Source organism: Aotus nancymaae, unplaced genomic scaffold (genome assembly GCF_030222135.1).
Source record: "Aotus nancymaae isolate 86718 unplaced genomic scaffold, 86718_ANA_hifiasm-v0.15.2.pri h1tg000059l, whole genome shotgun sequence".
In the NCBI taxonomy this organism is placed as follows: domain Eukaryota; kingdom Metazoa; phylum Chordata; class Mammalia; order Primates; family Aotidae; genus Aotus; species Aotus nancymaae.
The window spans coordinates 10,615,242-10,642,282 of NW_026988473.1; the positions used below are offsets into that span (position 1 = coordinate 10,615,242).

At 45.7% G+C, this 27,041-nt stretch overlaps 1 protein-coding gene and 1 pseudogene across 8 annotated transcripts in view; both read right to left on the bottom strand.

Annotated features, from left to right (window-relative positions):
* Positions 1–14,053, bottom strand: part of LOC105718582 (syntaxin-3) — a 141,329-nt gene extending 127,276 nt beyond the window's left edge. For 3 of the 8 annotated variants that reach the window (XM_064364858.1, XM_012454318.2, XM_012454316.2), the window contains exon 1: positions 13,802–13,943. In XM_064364858.1, the coding sequence (XP_064220928.1) occupies positions 13,802–13,942 (141 nt within the window). In that variant the 5' untranslated portion in view covers position 13,943. The other 5 variants (XM_012454320.3, XM_012454319.3, XM_064364860.1 and 2 more) reach the window with 4 other exon arrangements.
* A 6,084-nt stretch (positions 14,054–20,137) lies between these two features.
* On the bottom strand, positions 20,138–20,901 carry LOC105718587 (olfactory receptor 10V1-like; annotated as a pseudogene).
* Positions 20,902–27,041: the final 6,140 nt, after the last annotated feature.

Genomic DNA, 27,041 nt, shown 5'->3' on the forward strand with positions numbered 1-27,041 from the left:
ACAAGTGCTCTCTTGCAGATCAAGAGGCATCAGAACCCAAGGGCAAGGAAAGCACACAATACCCTTATCTTCAGCCCACATGACTGAGCTCAGCCAAGAAGAGAACTTCGGCATCTTTATCAAAGAATCAAGGTATGTGGTAATAGAACATTATAGTAGCTGCAATATCAGCTACCATAAAAAACGTACAAGGGAACCACAAGCCCAGCCATCCACTTCCTCCCCTCCCCTAACTCCAGATGCCTGTCACCCCGGAGATGAGAGATATCACCAATGACTTAGGCAACACTGAACTCCAACCTGGGATCTATCTCCCCTTGACCCTACCCCTCAAGTGTGCCCCAAAATCCAGAAATGACAACCAGGGCTACAACCTCCTCTCTGGACAGAAAGTAGAAAGAGTTCAGGGGCCCAGAATGCAACCTGAAGCAAATGAAGTGCAATTCCTCTCTCCCAACGCTCAGTGTCTTTGTCTCAACTGCCTTCTCTATCATTCTTAGTCTATCTGACCACAGGTTCCTCACTTCATTAACTCATAAAAATTTATAAAAAATATTTGCAACCCATAGAGCCCCTAGTAGGTGCTAGGTGGCCACAAGACTCTAGCTGCTTTGTGTACACCATGTCAACGAATCCCAGCTGCAGTATGTAGTTGAGAACGTGCAGGTCAGAGAAGGTATAAGTTATTCAAGGTCTCCCAGCTACTGATTTGCCGAGCCAGGGCTCAAGCTTAAGTCATCTGTCCTAAGCCCTTCTTATCGCACTGCACCCTGCCCACGGCAGCCTGTCACTGAGAGCAGCCAGGGCCCAGAAGCTAAGCAGCCCAGCCCTGCAGAAAGCATCCTGGGCTGAAAGAGTGGAGCTGTGGCTCTTGGGAACATTTGTCTCCATTAGGCCTTGATTTTCTCATCAATTAAGGAACTTGGCTTTCCAGTGCAAACTTCTGTAAACCCCGGATACTTCACATGTGCCTCAGAAACCACTCAGGGTACTCAGGGAGTGGGGAGCCAATGGGGGGCCATAGGCGTCCTGAGCCTCACCCCCTCTTCAATCTGCAGAGCTTTACTTTTATCTGCTTTATACACTGAGAATGAATATAAGATTTCTTTTTTTTTTTTTTGGAGACAAGAGTCTTGCTCTGTCACTCAGGCTGGAGTGCAGTGGCACAATCTCGGCTCACTATAACCTCTGCCTCCTGGGTTCACACGATTCTCATGGTCAGCCTCCCAAGTAGCTGGGATTACATACAGGTGCCCACCACCACGCCCAGCTAATTTTTTTGTATTTTTAGTAAAGATGGAGTTTCACCAGGTTGTCCAGGCTGGTCTTGAACTCCTGACCTCAGGTGATCCACCCACCTCGGCCTCCCAATGTGCTGGGATTACAGGCACGAACCACCATGCCCGGCCAAGATTTCATTTTAAGAAAGAGTCCTACTGTCACGAAAGAAAGAAAAAAAGTTGGAAAATCACAGAAGTAGATGAACAAGTGCTTTCTAAGAAGAAAGAATTTGCCCCTCCTTTCCAAGTTAAAACACGTCTGCAATGTAAGTTTAAATCATCAGCATCTCCTTAAGAATTTTTACAAATCAGAGTGGCAAGACAGAAGAAGACAAAGATAAGGGAAGTCATCCTAGATGAAAAGCACACTGCTCACCAGCTCTGATTCTCTTCCTGACAGAGGTGCCAGACCCCAGAGAGACAAGAGAGTCCCAGGACAAGGCAGAAAGCCCAGGAGCATCCCAGGAAAGTTTCTGGCTCAAAGAAATAACTGAGAGGAAAGGATATGGTCTTTAACTTCCCACAGTGGGACATTAAAGGTTTGTGGGCTGGTGAGGCAGGACTCCTCCTGGCACTACCAGGTGAGTACAAATTCTTGCACCTTCTCTTCTCCAAATTTAAACAATTATTTGCTCCGGAGACACAGATCCTTCTTTATAAATCCAGATTATCTCCCAATAAATGTAACTCAAAGAGACAATGACATAGTGACACTTGGTTTTTCCTTTTTTTTTTTTTTGAGACAGAGTCTTTCTTGCTCTATCTTCCAGGCTGGAGTACAGTGGTGCAATCTCAGCTCACGGCAACCTCTGCCTCCTGCATTCAAGCAACTCTCCTGCTTCAGCCTCCCGAATAGCTGGGATTACAGGTACACACCACCACACCTGGCTAATGTTTTTATTTTTAGTAGAGACAGGGTTTCACCATGTTGTTCAGGCTGGTCTTCAACTCCTGACTTCAGGTGATCCACTCACCTAAGTCTCCCAAAGTGCTGGGATTACAGGCCTAAACCACCACACCCAGCCTGGTACCTGGTTTTTCTTCCCAGGTCCCCAAACTGCCTCCCTCCAGATGAGGGTCTGGGGAGTCCTAAAGACAGACACCATCACTTATACAAGGGTTACACAGACACACGTACACACCCATGCACACACTGCCCAACATCTGGTTTTTCCAGTCCCTCTTCTTTAAAGAGGCAGAAAAATTCTGAGTGTGTAGGTTCTCAACAGGCACCTGGTGCTCTCTGTTTCCTATTTAAAGAGTCAGATGACTCTTCTCCAGTGCCCAGTTCTCTCACTAAGCTGTACTTTCTCTTCCAGTGAAACCCTCCCAGAGAGCACACTTCCCCTTTTCTTTTAAATGTGTCTTTCCCAACACACTCCTCAAATGAAATCAAGAGGAAATTGACAGACAATGATATACTGAGTGGGCCTCATGATTTTACTTTGAAGAAAGCCCCAGCTGAACAACTTGAGGAAAGAATTAGCCCTATTTGAAAGATGAAGACACTGCAGAATAAACCCTACCAGTGAGGGCAAGGCCAGAGAGCCAGTGGACAACTGGACAAGAGCCAAGGACCCTGAGGACCTCACTCTACCCACTGTGCCCTAACAATAATAACAATAGATAATGTGTATGTTGTTGCAGGCACTTTTGTGGTTTCAAATGTATTAATTCTCACATCATCCCTATGAGGGACAAATATCACTTTCCCCATTTCCAGATGAGACAATTGCTTAATTAGATTAAATAATTCATCCTAAATGATTCAGCTAATAAATGACATCATTAGGACTCACAGGCAGGTCTATGGGAGCCCAGGGCTCCTGCTCTTCCCTACTACACACACTTGAAAGTAACCTCCCTCTCCACTCCAGCTCAGTAAACACGCTCTTGCTTATTTCAGGGGATGCCGCAACATCCATAAACTAAGTTGGATTAATCTATATGCATGAGTGAAAAAGATACCAGTGTATATAATCCAACTCAGGCAGTCAGATGTACTCTGTATCTCTACTTTGAAGAGAGCCCTGTATCTCCATATCTCTACTTTGAAGAAAGCTCTGTATCTCTACAGAGATACAGAGTTGAAAACCTGGCTCTTCCACTTAATAGCTATATATGTTCTTAAGTTACTTAACCTCTCTGTGCCTCAGTTTCCTCATTTGTGGCATGACAAGAATAATCTGCTCATAGAATTGTTGTGACGATTAAATCAGTACTACAGATGAAATGTTTAGAGCAATGCTGGGCATGTATTAAACACCCAAGATCATGCCATCTAAAGTAGAAAATTGGGGCTTGTTTTTGCTAAGAAGAGTTTCTGTTAAAGACGCAATTCTAACGCCAATTCTTAGATGGTGACACCAGATGTCTCAGGAGGAGAGAATTTCATATATTCATTGGCATTTACCTCATGTGTTTTAAATCTGTCATTTTTCTACTATATGCTTTTAAAGAAACAGAGCTCCCTTTCAATTCTTCTACTACTCCCAAATTTTGATATTTACCACTCTTGTGATCATTCATTTCTAAATTGTCATTTCTACTTTGATTTATCTTTAGCTCAAGAGCTATTTAGACAGGTATTCTTACATTTCCAAAATGGATAAGCCTGGGGAGAACAATTATTGCATTAATTTCTAATTGTATCACTATCAGGAAACAGCCTATATGACTTTTGTTCTGTGAGATTTGGCATTTTTTTTGTGTCATTTTATATTTTATTTTATGTTATGTTTTATTTTATTTTATTTTATTTTATTTTATTTTATTATTTTATTTTATTTTATTTTATTTTATTTTATTTTATTTTATTTTATTTATTTTATTTTATTTTGAGACAGAGTTTCGCTCTTTCGCCCAGGCTGGAATGCAGTGACGTGATCTTGGCTCACTGCAACCTCTGCCCCTCCAGGTTCAAGTGATTCTCCTGCCTCAGCTTCCCGAGTAGCTGGGATTACAGGCACGTGCCACCGCACCCAGATAATTTTTTGTATTTTTAGTAGAGATGGGGTTTCACCATGTTGGCCAGGCTGGTCCCAAACTCTTGACCTCAGGTGATCCACCCGCCTCAGCCTCCCAAAGTGCTAGGATTATAGGCGTGAGCCACTGTGCCCGGCCTTCTTTGTGTCTCAATACATGGTATTTCTTAATCTTCTATGTGCGTTTCAAAAGAACTTGCATTCTGTTTGTTGGATACACAAATCATTGAAGTCCAATCCCCACATGCCATCTTACATTACAGGTGGCACGTGCCTGTAATCCCAGCTACTCGGGAAGCTGAGGCAGGAGAATCACTTGAACCTGGAGGGGCAGAGGTTGCAGTGAGCCGAGATCACGTCACTGCATTCCAGCCTGGGCGAAAGAGCGAAACTCTGTCTCAAAATAAAATAAAATAAAATAAAATAAAAAGACACAAAGAAAATGCCAAATCTCACAGAACAAAAGTCATATAGGCTGTTTCCTGATAGTGATACAGTTAGAAATTAATACAATAATTGTTCTCCCCAGGCTTATCCAATTTGGAAATATAAGAATGCTTTTGCTTCTCCAGACCTGAAGTAGGTCTAGAGAAGAAGAATAAAAAGTCCCAATAATGAAAGAAGTTGGAGGTAAGAGGCCCTCTAGGGAGATGTATACTAACGAGGAATCTGTGGCTAGGAAGATTAATTCATCCAGAATCACAATTAATAAGGAACAAAGCCAAGATCAGAACCCCAGGTGGTCTAATCCAATGTTCCCTGCTTCATTAACTCAGAGAGGCATCTCAGGGTCCTATCACCAATCAGCACAGCCACAATGTTCCATGCAAAGTAACGGATTCATTTGTTCATTCATTCATCCAGCAGTATTTATTGCACATCTAACATATGCCAAGCAACAGTCCACGTAATACATCACCACATGACACGTGATGACAGTGCTTAGCCCGAGGAATTATACACCCAAGAGAAGACGCAGTGCCCAACCCTACCTGAATTCAAGGTCAAGCCTGGGGAAGATGGAAGCTTATTAGAGAATGTTGGCAGAAGTGACTCCTGGGAGAAATTTTGAGGAATGAGTGGATTTACCCAAAGGAAACCTACAAGAAGGTCATTCAGGGTGAGAAGATCACACTTTCTTCCTGCTTTCTCTCTCATCCCAGGAGCCATTCAAGGAGATTGAAGAAAGACCTTCTTCCTCCTAGAGATCTCAGGTGTCCTTAGCTCCTTCCTTCTCTACCCCATACTTCTTCCCTCTCTGACTTCCTCTCCCTTCCCCTGTCTCCTGTCCTGGACTCTGGACCCCACCATGGCATTCAGTTCTCAAGGACACAGAGAGGAAGAAGAAAGGAACTAGTACTGTCTTACCCCATCCTCAGCCTTCTCTTCAACCCTTCTTTTCAGCCTCTGTGCCACAAGCCTCTCCCACCCCACGGTCATTCTAGAATACTTAACAGTGACAACACGTAGCCTTCATGGAACACTCAACATGTGCTGAGCAAGGATCCTTCTAAGATGTGTGCCTTCTAGTGACCATGACAGTTCATCCCTAGGCCGGTCTTCTAGGGCCATTGCCCATCTTACAGCTGAGAAAACTAAAGTGTAAAGACACCAAGCGGCCTGCCCAAGAGCCTGCGGACAGTGGGCACCTGAGCTGGGGGGTGCTTGGGCAGCTGACTGCAGGGCCTTTGTCCTCAGCCATCTGGAGTGATGCCTCTTAACGGCTGCCCCACCTCCATCCCAGCTGTAGCATGTAGCATCAGCCACAGGAAACGTGCTTCCAGGGCACTAGAAAACAGATGCCAGAGCCCTGCCGACAAGGTCACAAAAAACAAGGAAAGTCTAAGCAACTGTCACGGGCCAGAGGAAGCTAAGGAGACGTGACAACCAAATGCAATGTGGTGTCCTGGATCACATCCTAGAACAGAAAGAGGACATTAGTGAAACAAGTAGTGAAACCCAAATGAAGTCTGGAATTGGGTGAATAGTCATCTACCAATATCAATCTCTTAGTTTTGCTAAGTGTACACCATAGTATAAATGCGAACAAGTGAGGGAACCAGGGGAGGACTAGACAGGAACTCTCTGTACTATCTTTGTAACTTTTCCATAAATCTAGAAGTAGCCTAAAATTTAAAAATTTACTTAAAAAAAATTCCTGATGCAATACCAGGCTGCCCTAACCCAGAGAGCTGAACATACCCAGACGGTGTTTGTTCCACTCATCTCCTTAGGTGGGGGGTTGAACTTCACTCAGTTTCCAGATAGAGACTGGGAAAGGTTGCCATGGAAATGGTCTAATGCCAGAAAGCAGGCTGCCCTGAGAGAGGAGATGGGGTGGGGGCAGCTGCAGAGGGGCCTAACGTAAAGGTGGCTGGAGATAAGGCCCCTCAGGGACTACAGAATCTGCAGGTAAATACAGTTACAGAATATCCCCATTCATCGACGGGATGGTTTAGTTTACAGCTTTACAGGCTTTGGGCTGAAAAGGTACAAGAGAGAATGCGACACGCATGGTCTGTGCCCTCCCAGAGTACAGGACCTAACAGAGCCAGCAGCATCTGAAATTGCAATACCGTGTGGCTCTTTGTATACAACACCAAAAATAAAGTTTGTGGGGTCCTAGGAAAGGCATGGTCAGTGCTGTCAGCCTGGGAAGCTGGATGACACTGGAACTGAGAGTAAGAGATATGTAGGATTTTTCCAGGAGAAAAATGAAGTAGCTAAATGTTCACCATGACAGTCACATCTTCTTCACTGTCTTTCTAAATAAGGGCAACCTTCCATGTTGTCTTGGGCTAGGTGTTTAGGTACAGTTAGCAGCCTTGGAACTCTGTCCTTGGGGATGGACCCGTAAGCTCTGGCTTCATTAGCAAATACACGGGTTCCCTCAGTAAATGTTCCACTTCAGGTAGGTAAAGTTGCACCAGCCCACAGGGAATGGAGCAAGAAAAATAAGTCATAAGAATGAGTAAAGGATGTGTAAGGGCCAAGCTGTTGTTGATCAACTAACAGATAAATGTTTAATATATGCCTATGATGCCGAGTGCTAGGCTCTGGGGCTCCAGAGGACTATCATAACTGCTGTTGCATCAGGGGCATACAGTGTGGTTAGGGAGACAAGCAAATACAGTGTACGGTGACACGAAAAACGAAGACACACATGTTCAACTCTTGAGCCCACTACTTCCCAGATGGGAATCTCAGCCAAATCTGAGCCTCAATTCCTTCACTTGTAAAATGAGAGTAACATCCCAATTCCCTTGCTTGTAAAATGAGAATAATATAAAAACCCACTTTGCTTTGCAGGGTTGAGAGAATTAGAGACAAGGTATGTAAGGCATGCAGCAGTCATCTCTCCAATAGTTAGTAGCTCCCCAATAAATGATCAGTTATTATAATTGATATGGTGACAAGAAGTACTAGAAACATTGACCTTAAAGACAAAGGACCTAGAAGATAAAGAGCCTAACTTATAAAAAGCAATAGACAGTGGTTTCAAACCCACTCCATGGTAACCCCAAAAAAACAAAATACCTCACTGCAAAGCAACATGCAGCCCATGAGAGCTACGAGAATGGAGGAGAGCATTCTAGGTTGCAGTTAGAGAACACCTCTTATAAAGAATGAGTTTTGCTGTAATCCCAGCTACTCAGGAGGCAGAGGCAGAAGAATTGTCTGAACCCAGGAGGCGGAGGTTGCGGTGAGCCGAGATCGTGCCATTGCACTCCAGCCTGGGTAACAAGAGCGAAACTCCGTCTCAAAAAAAAAAAAAAAAAAAAGAATGAGTTTTGGAAGATGGGTAGAAATTTTGACAAAAGGCAGGGAGGACACTTTGGAGGAGACAGAGGACAACATGAACAAGTGTCCCCCGTCCCCTTAGGTCCTGTGAATTCCCCCAACTTCCCCCACACTCACAGGAATAAAAATAAAATTAATCCCTTTCTCTCATCCAAGCATTCTCTGGCCTCCGGCTGATGGGACTATAATCCCTACTCAATCCCCATCACTCTCAGCTCTGCTTCCCGTCTGCTCACAGAAAAACAGCTCTCCCAGAGAATGAATCCTCCCAGGTGCAGAGAAGAGGGGAGGCAGGAATCATGACTTGTATGAAATTTTATGACTAGAGGACAGAATCCCAGTGAAGCAGCAGATTGGTACGTTAAGGTTCAGTTATGATCCAAAGCACTTGACACATAAAAGCGGCTCAATAAATATTTATTAACAAATTAAGCTTTAAAGGGGAAGTACACAGCTCCACATTTCTGATGGGGTTACAATGTTATCCTAAGGAACTATGATTCCACAAAGATCCTGGAGCTTCCAGTGGGGAAGGAGGCCAACAACAGACATTTAGGAAGGAGTAAGAAACAAGACAGAACAGAGAGAGTAAAAAGTCAGTGTGGCCTTTAGAGCCCCAGGTGTTTGATTTCATTAGCATGCTCCTGTTGGTGCTGGTCTTCAAAGTGCCATTACATCCATGTCATATCTAGTCCTCTATAGATGAGTCTCCAGGGGGGCCCAAAGCCTTCAACCTCTATTCCACACCTCACTGGCTTCTCCGTTACTATCATCGCCCTTTGATTACTGTTGGTCCTCTTGTCATGTGCTACATGTCTCTGCTTTCCCTATGTGACAATTTATTTACCCCTTGATACCAGGACTTTGTATAATCCTACCCAAACTTGATGCCCAGCAAGATGTGGGGCACATGGAGGTCACAAAGGTCTGATCATGGTGGTCAGCAGGTACCATACCCCTGCGACTCTGCTGATGCTCCCTGGAGTTTTGTATATTCTTGATGGTTTATACACCAACGGGAGAGTGATTAAGAAAATCTAGGATCCTTGCTTTTCTTGCTAAGCCTCAATTCCCTCATTTGTAAAATGAGAATAACATAAAAACCCACTCTCCTTTGCAGGGTTGAGAGGATTAGAGACAAGGAACTTTTACGTATCTGGTACGTAGGGTGCCTTACATATCTCCAACCACCTTTACGTATCTGAAGAGGTCAGACTGGGCTGGAAGAAGCAGCTGAGCTCAAGCATTACTTCTTCTTGGGAACCCACCCAAAGCCTCATGTCCATCTCCCATCTTCCAAAGACTGGACACCAGGGTCTTCCTGTGGTTGCTTCTGTCACAAGGATGGTATCCTCATGTCTAGTTCTTCTGTTTCTTCCAACCTTGAACTTTCTAAGGGCCAGGAACATGTGTTTATCACCACTACACTCCAGCATCTAGTGCGAGGACTGGCGCACAGTAGGTATTCAGTACTTAGTAAATGTTTGCTGAATGAAAACAGGGCCAGGCAAAGATCACTAAACTCAGCAGATTCAAAGTTCAGCTGCTGAGAAATCAGAGAGAACCGCGTCCTGAGATAGGCTGGGTGGAAGCACTGCACACTCCTGGCAAGCCTGTCCTCTGCCGCTGAAGAAACAGCCTGTTGAGGGAGCCCACCAGGAAGAGCAGTGCAGGAGATGAGATGAAATGACATCAGGTAAGTCAGGTGTGTGACCAGGGCCTGCACTTCTGTGTGGACATTGCTACCAGCAGGCCAAGACAAGGGAACTCACAATAACAGTGGCGGGTGACCGTCACAGATTATCTAATTTTACCCCCACAATGATCCTATGGGAAAAGGGTGATGATCCACTTTACAGGGGCAACTCTGAGGCCTCAGTCCCTGTAAACTTCAAAGCCTTACCACAGGCTCACAGACAATGAATCATTTTAAAATAGCACGCATTCTTAAGGTTGTGAAGGCCTTGTATCTCCTGGTTCACCTCCCCTCCAAGAGATGCTCAAATTCCTACAACATTCAACACCCCAACAAGCTTCCTGCCTCCTTCCCATGCGGGAGGGCGCACCATCTACTCCATCCTTGGGCAGCTCAGTCCACTAAAAATGCTTTCTTACAGATTTCTCATTTCTACCCATCAACCCCATATGTTCTCCCTGTATCTACACAGAGCAAAGCCAGTCTCAGGCAGGAAAGCTCTACAGCTCTCAGGCGGCAGTTAACACCCCGCCTCCTGAGGGTTTAGAACGAACACCACAGAAAAAGATTGCACAGGCTGCTCAATGTGAAATTTGTTTCATGGAGGTTAACGAATGCTTCTCATTGATAATGGAAATCAGAGGGAGAAGATGCATATCTTGTTTCAGTGAGATTGATCCCTGGGAGTCCAGCTGGGGAGAGGGGGTAAGAGGAGGTGAATTAGACACCAAAATCCATGTAAACCTTAACAGTCTTCACAGAAACCTGTAATAACGCCAGAAGGGGCTTCTGAGATCAACTAAATTCCTTGTTGTACAAAGGACAAATTGAGAAGCAGAGAAGTTAAGTGACACAAAGAAACACAGTGATCAGAGTCTTGGAACCTGTCACCTGCATCCCTTTGTCCCGAGCTGCCATGCATCTGCTCCAAAACACTACAGCAGCCACCCTGTGATTTCAGAACAATCCTCCCATAATAACACCACCATCTCCAGTCTCACTTTCACCACATCCCCAAGAGGGAAAGGGAGGAAACCCATCATTAATTCCATTTTACAGAGGGTAACCATGAGGCACCGAGGAGAGACCAAAGGGACTTGCTCAGGTTTCCCAGGCAAATTAAATGTATTCTTGGAACTCAAAGCTCAGTTAAGACTTTGCTCATTGTTGACAATGAGCTATTGAAAAGGGGCCGTGGAGTATCTTCCTCTGGAAATGCATTTCTAACAAATGGAGGAGTCTGCTGTTCAGTTTTGTATTTTTTATGGTTGGGTGTGCCAACACAGAGAGATTGTCAAAACCATGCTCTTCTTTTCCTTCTGCCTCCCCAGTCAGCATGCTTCAAGGGAAGGAGCACCATGGAGAGTGTCAGGAACCTGGGTTCCTCTCCTGGTCGTACCCTGGCTGGCTCTGTGTTCTGGGGCATCCCTCCTACCTTGTAAGCACCAGTTGCCCCATCTATAAAAACAGGGGCAATAAATTCTTCTTGATCAGTAACCTGGACACTGTGAGGCTCAGATGACTAAGAACAAGCCTGAGGCAAGAAGGCCACTCCCACAACAGACAACTGTCCCTTTGCTTCTCTCACTTCCCCAGCTCTCTGTCTCCTCCGCAGCCGTGTTACCCATAACAGGTGAAACAGACATGAAGGTCTCATCCAAGCAAGGCAGGAAAAGGATAAACTCTTGTAACATCATCGAACACTCTGCATTTTCCAAAGAGCACTCACGATCATTAGCATAATATTCGCCATCTATTAAGTCCCCTGTGCCATGCACCATAAAAGTGTTCTTATGCATGTTCTGTTGCTTTTAGACCTTACAACTACCCATTTTACAAATGAGAAAACTTGGGCTGGGAGTTTAAGGGATCACCAGTAAGCGGTGGAGCCAGGAGACAACCCCAGTTCTAGTCCAGTCCAGTGCTTCCCAAACTATGTGTCCATAAGTCACCTGGGAAAACTGATGAACAACTAGATTCCGATTCTGCGGGGCTAGACTGAGACCTAAGCTGCTACAGTTGTAACGAACTACAGTTGTAACAAGCTCCAATGTAGATGGACCAAACTCTTGAGTGTCAAGGGCTATATTTTAATTTTATTAAGGTAGAACCTGTGCCACTGAATCTCCAAGGCTTGGCACTGGACCTCCCCAAAGAATACACTCAATAATCACGTATTGAATGAGTCAACGAATATCTGTCTTAAAACCCCATGCGTTAACCCTTCTCTATACCAAGTTCCATTGTATCATCTGATCCTCCCAACAAATTCTTAGGGTATGATCACTCCCATGTGACAGATACGGAAACAGAGACTCAGTAAGTAGCCTAAGGTTTTACAGCTTTTGGGCAGCAGGGCGGGAGGCAGTCTACACAGCTGTTCCAAAAGATACAGTGGGGGAGGGGGGACAACGACACGCGAGGATAACAATTACGAACCACCAGTTGGAGAGGAGCTGACCCATCCCGGCATGTGACCGCCTCACAGCTCCAGAGTCACCAGGGAGCTCTGAGCTGCTCCCTGGGGGAAGAGGTAGCCAGACCTGGTGCCCCTCAGGAGGGAAACTGGAAAGGGAGAGGCTGGTCCTGGGCGTAAGGCCAGGCAGCAGTGGGCAGGTGGTGAGGGGACCCCTGACCTCATGGTGAGTCCTGCCGGGCCCAAGCACCCTCCTTGGGTCACAGCTCTGGACAGACACTGTCCAGCTAGCGGGGTGGGAGAGTTAGAGGCGTTCAGGAAAATCATTGCCTAGCGATGAATCACCGGGCACATGACCCCGCAAGGGAGGGGAGAGGAGGGTGCGGAGCCGGCGCGGGAAGCGGTGGGGGCTTGGGGAGGGCAGGCCTCGGGCTCGGGCCCCCTCCAGCCTCGACGTGGGGAGCAAAAGGAAGCCCCTCTCCCACGCAGCCCCCTCCCCCTCGGGCAGCCCCCCGCCTGCGGCGACACTCACGGCCTTCAGCTGCTCCAGCCGGTCCTTCATCCTGGAGCCCAGGCACCCGCAGGCAGGTAGCGCGGCCCAGGTGAGCGCGGCCCAGGTGAGCTGCCGGAAGCGGCGGCCGGGCCCGCTGGGGCGAAGGAGCTGAAGGCGCAGGTGGCGGCGGGCGGCGGCTGCGAGCCAGGAGGAGCGTCCAAGGCCACGGGAGGCTCCGCCGCGCCGCCCCCTCCGCCCCCACCGGCGCCGCGCGCTCCAAATCCGGCTCCCGGGCCGGCGCCGGCGCAGCGCTGATCCGCCCGGGACCCGCCCCTACCTGGCCGCGCCCCGCGCTCCTTCTTAAAGGGCCCGAGCTCTGTCACCGTCCGGTCGCCCGGGGCGTCTGCAGCCACCACTTCCCTAACCCGAGAGCCCTCCAGACACGCGTGGAGTCCGGGGAGAGGCCCCTGCACCGGCGGATCCCGCCGCAGGGCCTAGGAAGACCAAGAGCGCCTGTCTGGCCCGGCTCCGCGCTACGATCCAGTTCTTAGCAGACCCGTTGCTAGGCGGGGACAAGCTCCCGAAAACAAATAACTCAAGACAATGTGATGTGGTTGGGTGTGAGTCGAGTATTCTAAAAATAACCCGCCGGGGGGAAGGCATTCCGAGGAGCGGAATCAGCCTCGGGGGTGCTCGCAGTGAAAGTGGGGGATGGGGGAGGTGTCCCGAGGAAAGACCCGGAGATCCGGAGATGCAGGACGGCTCGGGGCGGTCAAAGAATGTGGATCTTTTGCTTGTTGGAAGTGGGGACCGCTCCGAGAAACGTAAGCAGCTCATGTTGTTGGTGCCAGTGGAGACACTGGGCACTCACAGTTTGCATACGTTTGGGAAAGCATCGTTTCTCAAGAGGACCCCGTTCCCGCGTCTGCAAATCGGAGACGATGCCCACTTCGTGGTTTGCTGTGAAGCCTGTGAGCGAGGAGGGGCTGTAAAATACAGGGCTCTGCACTGGAGCGCTCGCCCTCCTCGCAGCCCGCGCGGTGCGCAGGTGGTTCCCAGGCGGCTTCCGCTTCCAAAAAGCAGATCGTCCCTTTATCTCGTCTTCTCCCCGCCTCCCCCTCTTTTCCCTACCCAATTTGTCTTCTTGGGAACAAATGACACATTCATCAGAGTGGAGCTCAACAAACGGGACTGGCGAGCCGGAGATTTAATTCTCAGGAATAGGATCTGCTCTGTGTTTTCAGGTGAAAAGGCCGTAAATGTCTTCGGCATTCTAGCAGTACCTTGCCCTCTTCTGCCATCTCGGTGCGTGCTCCCTGCTGACCTCATCGGCTCCCATAAAGATACGGTGCGGACGGCAGAGGTTGGGCTGTTTGAGCCGGCCCCTTGGGTCTCCGCCCTAGTCCTCTCTCGCGTCCGGCACGCGTCCTTTTGCCCGCCGCGCTAGCGGGCAGGGTAGCCCCGCTTAGTACCGGGAGGGCTTTCGCGCCCCCTGGTGGTCATACAAGGAAAGGCGAGTAGATCAGAAATAACACTACCACCTCCTTACCTTAAGACATTTTGGGGGAGTTTGGGGGTGGGTTTGTTTGTTTGTTTGCTTGCTTGCTTGCTTGCTTGCTTGCTTGCTTGCTTGCTTGCTTGCTTGCTGTCTGTCTGTTTTTTAGACAGAGTTTCGTTTTGTTGCCCAAATTGAGTGCACTGGTGTGATCATGGCTCTCTGCAGTCTCGACCCCCTGGCTCAAGCCATCCTCCCTTCTCAGCCTCCCAAGTAGCTGGGATTACAGGCGTCTGCCACTACACCCGGCTAATTTTTGCATTTTTTGTAGAGATAGGTTTCTCCATGTTGCCCAGGCTGGTCTGGAACTTCTGAACTCAAGCGATCCGCCCTCCTCGGCCTCTCAAAGTGCTGGGATTACAGGCGTGCACCACCACACCCTGCCTTTAAAACATTTTTGTTAGTGCCGACAGCTAGGTCCCTGCGCTTCAGGAAAATAGAGTCTTCTGAGAGAGGCAGAGCTATGAACAACCCTTCACGTTAGAAATCTGAAAAGGACCATTGGGGTCTGGAGTAAGAAATTCTTTCTACAGCAGGAATCAAGGGTGGCCTGTCAGCCTCTGCTCAAAGGGTTCCTGTTACAGGATAATTGTTTTTAAAAGAGTAAAATCATGACTTACCTACAAATATAAAATGCACACACATCAAAGATTTTGTTTTATTCGTTAATGAATGAGGAAACCAGTAAGAGGCTAACCCTGTCCGGAGGGAAACACAAAGAGCACACTCATATATAGGCAATCAGGAATGCTGAAATGAACGCATTCATAAACGCACAATTGGCCTGATTTGGTGGCTCACTCCTGTAATCTCAGCACTTTGGGAGGCTGAGGCGGGCAGATCACTTGACGTCAGGAGTTTGAGACCAGCCTGGCCAACATCCTGAAACCTCATCTCTACTAAAAATACAAAAAATTAGCCAGGCATGCTAGCATACCCCTATAAATCCCATCTGAGGCTGCGGCAGAAGAATCTCTGGAACCTGGGAGGTGAAGATTGCAGTGAACTGAGATCACACCACTGGGCTCCAGTCTGGGCAACAGAGCAAGACTCTATGTCTTAAAAATTTTGTTTTCCACATGTTCTCACTCGTAAGTGGGTGTTGAACAATGAGAACACATGGACACAGGGAGAGGAATGTCACACACTGGGGTCTGTTGTTGGTGGGGGGCTAGGGGAGGGATAGCAGGGGGCAGGGAGATTGGGGAAGGATAATATTAGGAGAAGGGTGACGGGGGAATGGAGGCAGCAAACCACCATGGCATGTGTATACCTATGTAACAATCCTGCAAGATCTGCACATGTACCCCAGAACTTAAAATAAAAAAAAAGAAAGAAATTTTTGTTTTAATAAAAATAAAAATTTATAAATAATAAATGCAGAACTGGCCTCAGGGTGGTGGAAGAGCAATTGCACTTCTACCAGGCAAAATTCATTTATATCTCTACGGACAAGAGTTATCGGCATTCCTATGAATTTTCTACAACTTACCAAGTTGGAAAATAGCTGCAAGATTTTATAAGGCACAAATCATTAAAAAATCAGATTATCCAGAAAGGTGCTTTAGATAAGACTAGCATGCCATAGGACACCCGATAATCTTTTGAGCTTTTGCCATTTTAGCTTTTTTAGTTTTTCCAGACATTCCCAAGGTGGCACCTTCCATAGTTGTACAGTTTCAACTGTGTTTAAAAGTTCTTTGTCAGCTTGGACAACATAGTGAGACCCCGTTTCTACAAAAAAAATACAAAAATCGAGCTGGGTTCTGTGGTTCACGTCTCTAATCCTAGCACTTTGGAAGGCTGAGGTGGGTGGATCACCTGAGGTCAGGAGTTCAAGACCAGCCTGGCCAACATGGCAAACCCCGTTTCTACTAAAAATACAAAAATTAGTTGGGCGTGGTCGTGGGTGCCTGTAATCCCAACTACTAGGGGGGCTGAGGCAGGAGAATCACTTGAACCTGGGGGGAGTGGGGCAGAGATTGCAGTGAGCTGAGATTGTGTCACTTCACTCCAGCCTGACGAAAGGGCAAGACTCCATCAAAAAAAAAAAAAAAAAAAAAAAAAACTGGCTGGATGCAGTGACTCATACATGTAATCCCAGTCATTTGGGAGGCCAAGAAGTGTGGATCACTTGAGCCCAGGGGTCGAGACCAGCCTGGTCAACATAGTGAGACCTCTATCTCTACAAAAGAAAAATTTTAAAAATTAGCCAGCTATAGTACTGTGCACATGTAGTCCCCAGCTACTCAGTAGGCTGAAGTGCAGGATTGCTTGAACCCAGAATTTCGAGGCTGTAGTGAGCTATGATCATGCCACTGCACTCCAGCCTAGGTGACAGAGGGAGACCCCTCTCAAAATAAATAAGTAAATAAATAAAAATTTTAAATATATATATTCCTTAAAAAAGAGTAACAATATTCATAATGAAGCACAGGTAAAGGACAATTGGATAATTGTGGCTTTTAACTCCTTGTAATTAAAGAAATAAGCCATCTAGTGTATTTCTTCATTTGAATGTTTGAATAGCCATACTGAATTTTACTGTACTTTTATAACTTTGTTTTTTCCTGATATCTCGCAATAACTCAGGGAGGGAGTTAGGGCAGATATTATTATCCCCCATCTTATTATGAATTAAATTAAGTACAGAGAAATAAGATGATTTTCCCAAGCTCACATAGCATGCTGATAGGCATGCGGCAAAAGGCAGTGGTTGCCTGTCCAGGCTGTGGAGCCAAACTACTCAGGCCAAATCTCAGCTCTACCCCTAATGGTTGTGTGACCTTGGGCAATTGATTTAATGCCCCTGTGCCTCAAGGTCCTTATCCATAAGCAAAGATAATTATAATACCCATCTCAGCCAAGCATGATGGCTCACACCTGGAATCCCAGCACTTTGGGAGGTCAAGGCAAGTGGATCACTTGAGGCCAGGAGTTCAAGACCAGCCTGGCCAACATGGGGAAACCCTATCTCTACTAAAAATACAAAAATTAGCCAGGCGTGGTGGCACATGCCTATAATCCCAGCTACTTGGGCAGCTGAGGCAGGAGAATCACTTGAACCTGGGAGGAGGAGGTTGCAGTGAGCCTAGATTGCATCACTGCACTATAGCCTGGGCAACAGAGAGACTCTGTCTCAAAAAAAATAAATAATTAATAATAATAATAATAGTACCCATCTCATGGATTGTTGTGAAGATAAGTAAGTTAATGTATATGAGAATTGTTAATTCCCTAATTCAGTCACTTGAAAAAAAAAGTCTGCTAACCCATTATAACTGCACTGCTTTCCCAAAGAGCATGAGGAACTGAGAAATGCCTGGAATATTTCATTCACAGGTAAAATAATGCTCATGGTATTCAGAGTTAGCATCAGCTAATGCAGCATTTTCCGACGTAAGTTCAACAAAACAACCCATTTCAAGACGTCCTCCAAAGAAAAAAGAGTTTGGAAAACATGGCAAAATACATCCCTCAGCTTAGGGAATCATGACTGCACATTTGCATCTCACAGGCTCTGAGTAAACCGATGGTAAAATACTAATTTCACTTTGATCAGCACAGTCTTCATCACATTTATTTGACCATATAATGTTTATTTCACCAAAACCCCTGTTATCCAAAGAGCTGGAGTCCTACAGATAATACTGAGCCAGTAGAATATTGCGGTAGAAGATAGGAAGGATAGCAAGTATCTATGAATAAACCAAAAAAAGATGCTTCTGGTTCTTTTCTTTCAAAGAGGGCAAAATTTCAATTCTACAGAATATGGATTATGTTTTTTGTCTTTTGGGCCTGCGATAGTCTTTCAGAAAAACATAAAACTTGTAGCACACTTTTCATACTTTTCCAGATAAGGAAACAGGGACCAAGGGAGACGATTTCTCGTTCTCGCACCTTCCAGTTCCCTCCTTCAGAAATGCCCTTCCTGCTCCTCTTTGCACAGTTAGAGAGCTGGAAACTTGTCAGGGTGCAGCTCAAACACCACCTTCCCCCATCAGACTCGCCTTGATTCCCTTCACTGTCCTTTCTCTGAAATTTTAGTCTTACATCACGTGGACCTTGGTGTGACTGTGGTGTGAGTTCTTGAGTCTTACTAAACTTTTAACTTCCTTCAAAGCAGGCGCTGCTTCTTACTTTTCTACTTCCTGGTCCAATCACAGGTGGGGACATAGTACATAGCAGAGTTAAATAAAGAGTTGTTTACTGTCTTTTGAGTGTTGTTGAATAAATAAGTCACTAAATAGTCAATGGGTAAAAGAATAAATGAGCTTCCCAAACTCTACAGAAAAAAAAACATGATAAGCCATGGATACACTGTTAACCATTGCTGGAGACAACTGACCATTACGAAAATGACCATCATTCTACTCAGACTACTCAGTCATGGTAATGAGTGCTTTCCACTCCAGTGTCCAGTCATTGTTTATCTTCACTTCATTAGCTTTGCTCTACTTGAATCCGGATTTGAACCAATATGCCCCCTCTCCTACCCAGGGAGGCTCAACTGACAAAGCAGTTTTTACATATTATGCACACTTAGCCTGGGATAGATAGAACAGTAGAATATGAGATATGTGTAAGAGAGACAGAGAGAAAGAAAGAGAAATGAGAAGGATGAAGAGGAGAAGAGGGGAGGAGAAGGAAGGAGAGAAAGGAAAGGAAAAAGGGGAGGGGAATGAACAGTCATGGGTAGAACATTTCAGAGGCAGGCTGATACAGAGCCAGAGATTCATATAGAGACCAATGAGCTCCCGTATAAAGGTAAGAAAAGAGGCCGGGCATGGTAGCTCACACCTGTAATCCCAGCACTTTGGGAGGTCAAGGTGGGCAGATCACCTGAGGTCAGGAATTTGAGACCAGCCTGGCCAACATAGTGAAGCCCCATCTCTACTAAAAATACAAAAATTAGCTGGGTGTGATGGTGTGGCACCTGTAGTCCCAGCTACTTGGGAGGCTGAGGTGGGAGAATGCTTGAACCCAGCAGGTGGAGGTACAGTGAGCCAAGATTGCACCACTGCACTCCAGCCTGGACAACAGAGCAAGACCCTTATCTCAAAACAAAAAAGAAAAGAGAAACTACCCAAATCCCAAAACTCCAGTATTTTCCCCATCACCTTTCCCTGGAATAGAAATTAAGATGAAAGATTATTAATTCAAAAAAAGCACCAACTCAGTGGTCCCAGTTTATTTGCATCCTATTCCTGGCTTAGCCCCTGCCAATATGTGCACTGTTTGGGTCTCCTGAGAACCCAAGAACAACAACTGGAGGTCAATCAAAGGCAGGGCAAATTTACGTGATGGTGAAGATGGCAATAACCACATTTACTGCCATATTTCCCTTTTTTTTTTTTTTGAGACAGAATCTCGCTCTGTGCCCCAGGCTGGAGTGCAATGGCAAAATCTCAGCTCACTGAAACCTCCACCTCCCGGGTTCAAGTGATTCTCCTGCCTCATCCTCCCAAGTAGCTGGGATTACAGGCACCCACCAGCATACCCAACTAATTTTTGTATTTTTAGTAGAGACAGGGTTTCACCAGTTTGGCCAGGCTGGTCTCAAACTCCTGACCGCAGGTGATCCACCCACCTTGGCCTCCCAAAGTGCTGAGATTACAGGAGTGAGCCACCGCACCCAGCCCATATCTCCCTTTAAAAGTCACAGAGTATTTTCACTTAATGTATCTATTGATCCTCAGAAGTATCCCCCAGAATTTGGATCCGCAGGTATTGTAATCTCCATTTTGGAGATGAAAACCTGAGGCTGGGAAATGGAAAATGACTTTTCAAACATTATATAACTAGGACGAAGTAACAGTATAAAACACAATGAACTGCTGTCCTCCTCCTTCTCATCCTTCCAGCAGCATGCCATGTGTCTCTGCCCAGAAGTACTGAAGAGTGGCATGTGTTTAGAGCAGCAGGACCCTTGTCATTGCTCTCTTCAAAGCATCCTTAAGTTCTCTGTTCCTCATGCTGTAAATCAAGAAGTTCAGCACAGGGTAATGAAGGTGTAAACCACAGACACTACCTGGTCCCTCTCAGGAGAGTAGCTAGAGTTGGGACACAAGTAGACCAGGCTTGTACATGCATCCTGGAGGAGAACCAGAGTCAGGTGGGAGGAGCAGGTGGAGAAGGCCTTGTGCCTCCCCTCTGCAGCCACAGTGAAGACACAGAAGAGAATGATAAGCAGGAAGGGGATGGTGAGAATGGGGATGCTGACCATAAACAGAGTGGCCTCATGGACCCGGGTGTCTGCACAGGCCAGTCTCATGACAGGGAGGACATCAAAGTAGAACATGCTGATTTCTTTGCTGCTGTAGAAAGGGAGCTGGAAGATAAGCACAGTCACCTGCATAACCAGCAGCACCCCAGGGCCAGTTGGACACACAACCTCCAACTCATGATGAGGCCGTGACACAGAGGATGATGGACGGCCACGAATCAGTCAAAGGCCACGATGGCCAGCAGGATGCAGTCAGCACAGCCCAGGAAGATGAAGAGCATCTGGGCTCCACAACCAAGCGGGGAAATAGTTTCTCCCCACGGACAGGACACTGGCCAGAGTCAGAGGAGTAATGGTGAGAGAGTAGAAGATCTCCAAAGCTGCCAAGTTTGCCAGGAAGAAGTACATGGAGGCCAGGTGTGGTAGCTCATGCCTGTAATCCCAGCATTTTTGGAGGCTGAGGCAAGTGCATCACCTGAGGTCAGGAGTTCAAGACCAGCCTGCTCAACATGGTGAAACCCCATCTATACTAAAAATACAAAAATTAGTTGGTTGTGGTGGTGAGCTCCTGTAATCCCAAGTACTCGGGAGACTGAGGCAGGAGAATTGCTTGAAGCCAGGAGGCAGAGTTGCAGTGAGCCAAGATCACGCCACTGCACTCCAGCCTGGGTGACAAAGTGAGAACCTGTCTTACAAGCAAAAAACAAAAAACACTGCATTTTTTTATGGCTGAATAATATTCCATTATATGTATATGCCATCTTTTTTTACCCATTCTTTTGATTGTGGACACTGAACTAGTTTCACTTTTTAGCTATTGTGAATAATGCTGGTAGGAACATTGGTACACAAATACCTCTTTGAGTCAGCATGCTCTCAGCTCACTGCAACCTCCGCCTCCCGGGTTCAAGCGAGTCTCCTGCCTCAGCCTCCCAGGTAGCTAGTATTACAGGCGTGCACCACCACACCAGGCTAATTTTTGTATTTTTAGTAGAGACAGGGTTTTGCCATGTTGGCCAGACTGGTCTCAAACTCCTGACCTCAGGTGATCCACCTGCCTTGGCCTCCCAAAGTGCTAGGATTACAGGCATGAGCCACCATGCCCCACTGCAATTCAATTTATTTAGAGTCTACACCCCTTCTGCTAAAGCCAGAGAAATAGTCTCTGCATAACACAGAAAACAATATTTTTAAAAATGTTATATATAATGGTTTACATATTTTAGGGGTACATGTGACATTTTGATAGCTGTATACAATGTGTAACAATCAAATGAGGATTATTGGAATATCCATCACCTCAAATATTTATCTTTGTGTTGGGAACATTACAATTCTTCTCTGCTAGCTACTTAGAAATATACAATAAATTATCGTTACTGTAATATCCCCATTCTATTGAACACTAGAATTTATTCTACCTAACTGTATTTTTGCATGCCTTCATGAACTTCTCTTCATCCTCCCTCCCTGCTTCCATTCTCAGTCTCTGGTAACCACCATTCTATTGTCTACCTCCACGAGATCCACTTATTTAGCTCCTACATGTGAGTGAGAAAATGTGACATTTGTCTTCCTCTGCAGAAGGCACTATTTGGCAGTACTTTATTAATTCTAACCACACAAAATATTACTAACCTTCTCTTTCTTCTTTAAGTTCTACATTTTATTCTCCCAGTCCACCCCTCTCTCTCCATTTCTTTGCCTTTCTTTCTCTCCATTATCTATGCCCCCTAAGTATGGTTCTCTATTTGCTGAATTTATTTATTTATTTATTTTGAGACAGAGTCACTCCATCATCCAGGCTGGAGTGCAGTGGTGCAATCTCAGCTCACCACGACCTCTGTCTCCCGGGTTCAAGGGATTCTTCTGCCTCAGCCTCCCGAGTAGCTGGGATTACAGGCACCTGCCACCACGCCCAGCTAATTTTTGTATTTTAAGTAGACATGGGATTTCACTATGTTGGCAGGCTGGTCTCAAACTCCTGACCTCAGCCTATTTGTTGAATTTAATGTGCCTTTAATGGTTCTCTATTTGCTGAATTTAATGTGCAAATGAAAACTCACTTTTTAATGAAAGCTTCAGGAAGAAAAATCTATTGACTCCTTTGCAAGTGGCACCAGCCCTTAGCCATTTTCGGGATTATCTTCTAGAATCAGACTCCAGGGAGTTTGGAAGAGAAAGTGATGGGATCCCAGGTGACTATGAGGCTATTACTATGATCAATGCATCATTTTCTCCCACATTCCCCATTGATTTACTGAGAGCCTCTAGCTGACCCCATCATTTCAACCTGGGTCCCAAATGGAACCACAAACCTCAGCGGATACAGTTGGCGAGTAAGGGCTGTGTCTCTGTGTTTTGAAGGGGGGCCCAGCCAAGCTTGCTATTGATAAATGAGGCCTCAACAAACACCTACATCTCCCCTCTCCAAAAAGAGTAAGCATTTACACACCAGTAATGTTCTATGCCCCAAAGATCTTTTTTATTTATTTTTATTTCTATTTACTTATCTATTTATCTACTTATTTTAGAGAAGGGAGCTCACTCTGTTGGCCAGGCTGGTCTTGAACTCCTGGGCTCAAGCAATCTTCCTGCCTCAGACTCCTGGATTGCTTTGAATTACAGATATGAGCCACTGCTGAAAGCTAAGAGTAAGGAGTGAATTTCACTCCAAAAAATTATTAAGTCGTTGGATTTTAACTGTTTTCTCTTGAAATTTTTTGGTTTCTAGGTCAAACTTACCTGGGTAACAATCAAACCTTAAAATATATCCAAAAAGATTGTGTTCAGTAATGCAAAGATGGACATGAGTCTAACGATTTGCATTTTCAGTTTGCTCGTGGGTCAGGTGCCCAACACTTTGGGAGGCTGAGATGGGAAGAATGGTTGCATCCAGGAGTTAGAGACCAGCCTGGGCCATATAGTGAGACTCCATCTCTTAAAAAAAAAAAAAAAAAATTAGTCAAGTATGGTGACATGCACCTGTAGTCTCAGCTACTCAGGGGGCTGAGATGGGAGGATTGCTTTAGCCCAGGAGTTAAAGACTGCAGTGAGCTGTGATTGTGCCACTGTACTCCAGCCTGAATGACAGGGAAAGACCCTGTCTCAAAAACAAAACAAAACAAAGTGCTTATGAGTTGACTTCTACAGCCTGAATTCTGTTACAGTAGACTTATTTCATTCAGAGCTAAAGGACCATTCCACCTAGTACCATTTCCTTAAGTCTTTGCTGTTGGTTATTTACACAACCATTTCTCTAAAAGTATTCCCAGGAGATTGTCTTCATTGAACTAAATTCATAGGTGGTTAAACAAAGCATTCTCACGATCAAATGTTTTGGGAAGCTCCAACCCTGCAAAGATTGTTTCATTCTAGGACATCCCAGATGAAGTGCTTGTGAGTCTTCAAGAGGAAAGCAGAGTGTTAGTGTGCACTCTTCCTCCTCTTAGCCATGGAATTCTTTTTTACTGGTCATTTGAGGAAAGTAGGCACTGGAAAGTAAGCCAGCTTTTTAAGAAATGCTGATTTATTCTGTTCTAGAAGAGAAGATGATACAACCTCTTACAGTAATTCCTTTTCAGCAACATTTGAGAATTCTGATATCTCGTGGCTACTGGAACTTGGCACACTTGTGTTCTTAGCTTATAGTCACCTAAATAATATAAATACATTTCAGAAAAAAAGAGAAATGGATTTTGTTCATAGGAAGCAACAGAAGACCCAAGTCATCTGAGATCAGACTTAACAATGTACATAGTGCTATGAGATCCACAGTCTCACTTGATGGGCCTTTCAACAGGCCTCACAAGCAGGCTGATTTTAGAGATTAAAAAAGACATTGTGTCTTCGCAGCCAGAAAATGAATACATAGCAACAAAAGGAGAGTCCATAGAATTTACAACAATTTCTGACACTTAGGTGTCTTTTTTTCCTTAACTTCTGTATGGTTCTGTATGGTTTATTCAATTTTCTTTTCCAGATAGAAACAGTTTCTTGATCAGCAATATTCAGAAAGAGACAATGTGTTCTGAGTAGCAAGAACCTTGCTATTTCTCCTTTTTTAAAAGATATGTGCCGGGCATGATGGCTCATGCCTGTAATCCCAGCACTCTGGGATGCCGAGGCGGGTGTATCACGAGGTCAAGAGATTGAGACCATCCTGGCCAACATAGTGAAACCCCGTCTCAACTAAAATACAAAAATTAGCTGGGCATGGTGGCACGTACCTGTAGTCCCAGCTACTCGGGAGGCTGAGGCAGGAGAATTGCTTAAACTAGGGAGACGGAGGTTGCAGTGAGGTGAGATCGTGCCACTGCACTTCAGCCTGATGACAGAGCAAGACTCTGTCAAAAAAAAAAAAAAAAAAAACGCTTGAGTTTCTTCTTCCTCATGCTGCAGATCAAGGGGTTTAGCACAGGAGTGATGCATATGTAAACCGTAGACACAACCTTGCCCCTCTCATAAGAGAAGATGGAGCTGGGGCGCAACAAATAAGTGAGGCTTGTTCATTGTGCTGAAGGAGAATTAAACCAGATGGAAGGAACAGGTGGAAAAAGCCTTGTGCCTCCCCTCTGCAGAGGGGATATCCGGATGGCAGCCACAATGAAGACATAGGAGAGTGTGATGAAAAGTTAGGAACAATTAGGACATTGACACTGACCATATGCTTTGTGTCATAATTTGACATTTACAAAGTTTCATTTATATTTCATTTCAATCCAATAACACTTTACTTAATATCTTGGGCAGTGTTTAACATTCAACTCTGCAGATGGCAAAACCACAATTCACAGAGGTGAAATTAATTTTCCAAGTTTGCACAGATCGTCAGTGGCTGATCTGGGATTCTAACCGAGTCTTTTGACTTTATATTTAATCTCCCTCCACTAATATGGATAATCAGCAAAAAGACACTGTAAGTGTCAGAGGGGGCCCACCTAAAGCTGAGTTACAGCCTGCCCAACATTTTTAGTTTAAAAAAAAGAAAGTTGGCTGGGCATGGTGGCTCATGCTTGTAATCCCAGCATTTTGGGAGGCCAAGGTGAAAGGATTCCTTGAGGCTAGGAGTTCAAGACCAACCTGACCAACAAAGTGAGACTTCATCTCTAAAAGAAAAAAAAAAAAAGAAAGTGTGTTTGTTTGTTTGTTTTAAATAACTACCTCTATAAATTGGGTAGTCATTCAGACCATTTCCTTCACATAGTGAATGCCACTAGGATTCACTCCAGTGGCCCAGACCAATGAGTAAATCAAATTAAATTAGAAAATGGAGCCTTGGCTCAGTGGCTCACACCTGTAATCCAGCACTTTGGGAGGCCAAGGCAGGCAGATCACCTGAGGTCAGGAGTACAAGACCAGCCTGGCCAACATAGTGAAATTCCACCTCTACTAAAAATACAAAAAAAAAGAAAAAAAAATTAGCTAGGCGTGGTGGCAGGCACCTGTAATCCCAGCTACTCAGAGGGCTGTGGCAGGAGAATCGCTTGAACCTGGGGAGCGGAGGTTGCAGTGAGCCAAGATCGTGCCATTACACTCCAGCCTGGGCAACAGAGCAAGACTCTATCTCCAAAAAACAAAAAGAAGAAGGAAGGGAGGAAGGGAGGAAGGGAGGAAGGAAAGAAATTGTGCACTGTTCAAGTGTAAGTTTCATTGTAATGCCATTATGAAATTGGATCATGCTGATGGATATGTAATGAAAGAAATGAAAACCGGATTAAGATGGTGAATAGGAGGCAGGACTAGCTTGCAGCTCCTGCTCAGACAGACAGAGCAGCCTGTGAAGACTCACATCATGAACTTTTGCTCCAAAAACTACCACAGAAACATATCAGGAAAGCTGAAACCCTTTGAAGGAACTGAATCACCACTGCGGGTTCCCTGAGATGCTGAAAAACTATGAGTCTGCTTGCTTTCTCAATGGGGTGGCTCTTGGTCTGGGGCAAGTTCTCAGCCCTGGTCACTGGCCACCTGAAAATAGACTTGATGCTGTTAGGAGAGCATAGTGGAAGTGAGACTAGTGGATAGGACTGTGGGCTACATGGGAGCAGGGTGAGGTCTGTGACTGCCAGCCTGCTCCCACTTCCCTGGTAACCTGTATGACTCAGCAGAGGCAGCCATAATTACACTGGAAATATAACCGAAATCCCCTACAGCAGCTGCAGCAAACCCCACCCAAAGACAGGCTGAGCTGAGACAGGCCTGTCCGCCACACCAACCTGGTGGTCTTTCTCTACCACCCTGGTAGCTGAAGACAAAGGTCATAATCTCTTGGGAGCTCTATGGCCCTGCCCTTCCCTGAGAAAGAATACTTCACCAGGTGTCCCTAGGGCAAGTTTGCATCCTCCCTACAGGACTGCAGCTGATGCACTCTTGATAGTGCCACATCGTGCCTGGAGGCCAACCAACACAAAACCAGTGCACCAAACAAAAATACAACCAAGAACCCTCACAGAGTCCAGAGTCCACTTCACTCCCCTGCTACCTCCACTGGATCAGGTGCTGGTATCCACAGCTGCAAGACCTGAAGATGGAACCCATCACAGGACTCTGCAGACACTCCCCAGTACCAGCCCAGAGCCTAGTAGCTC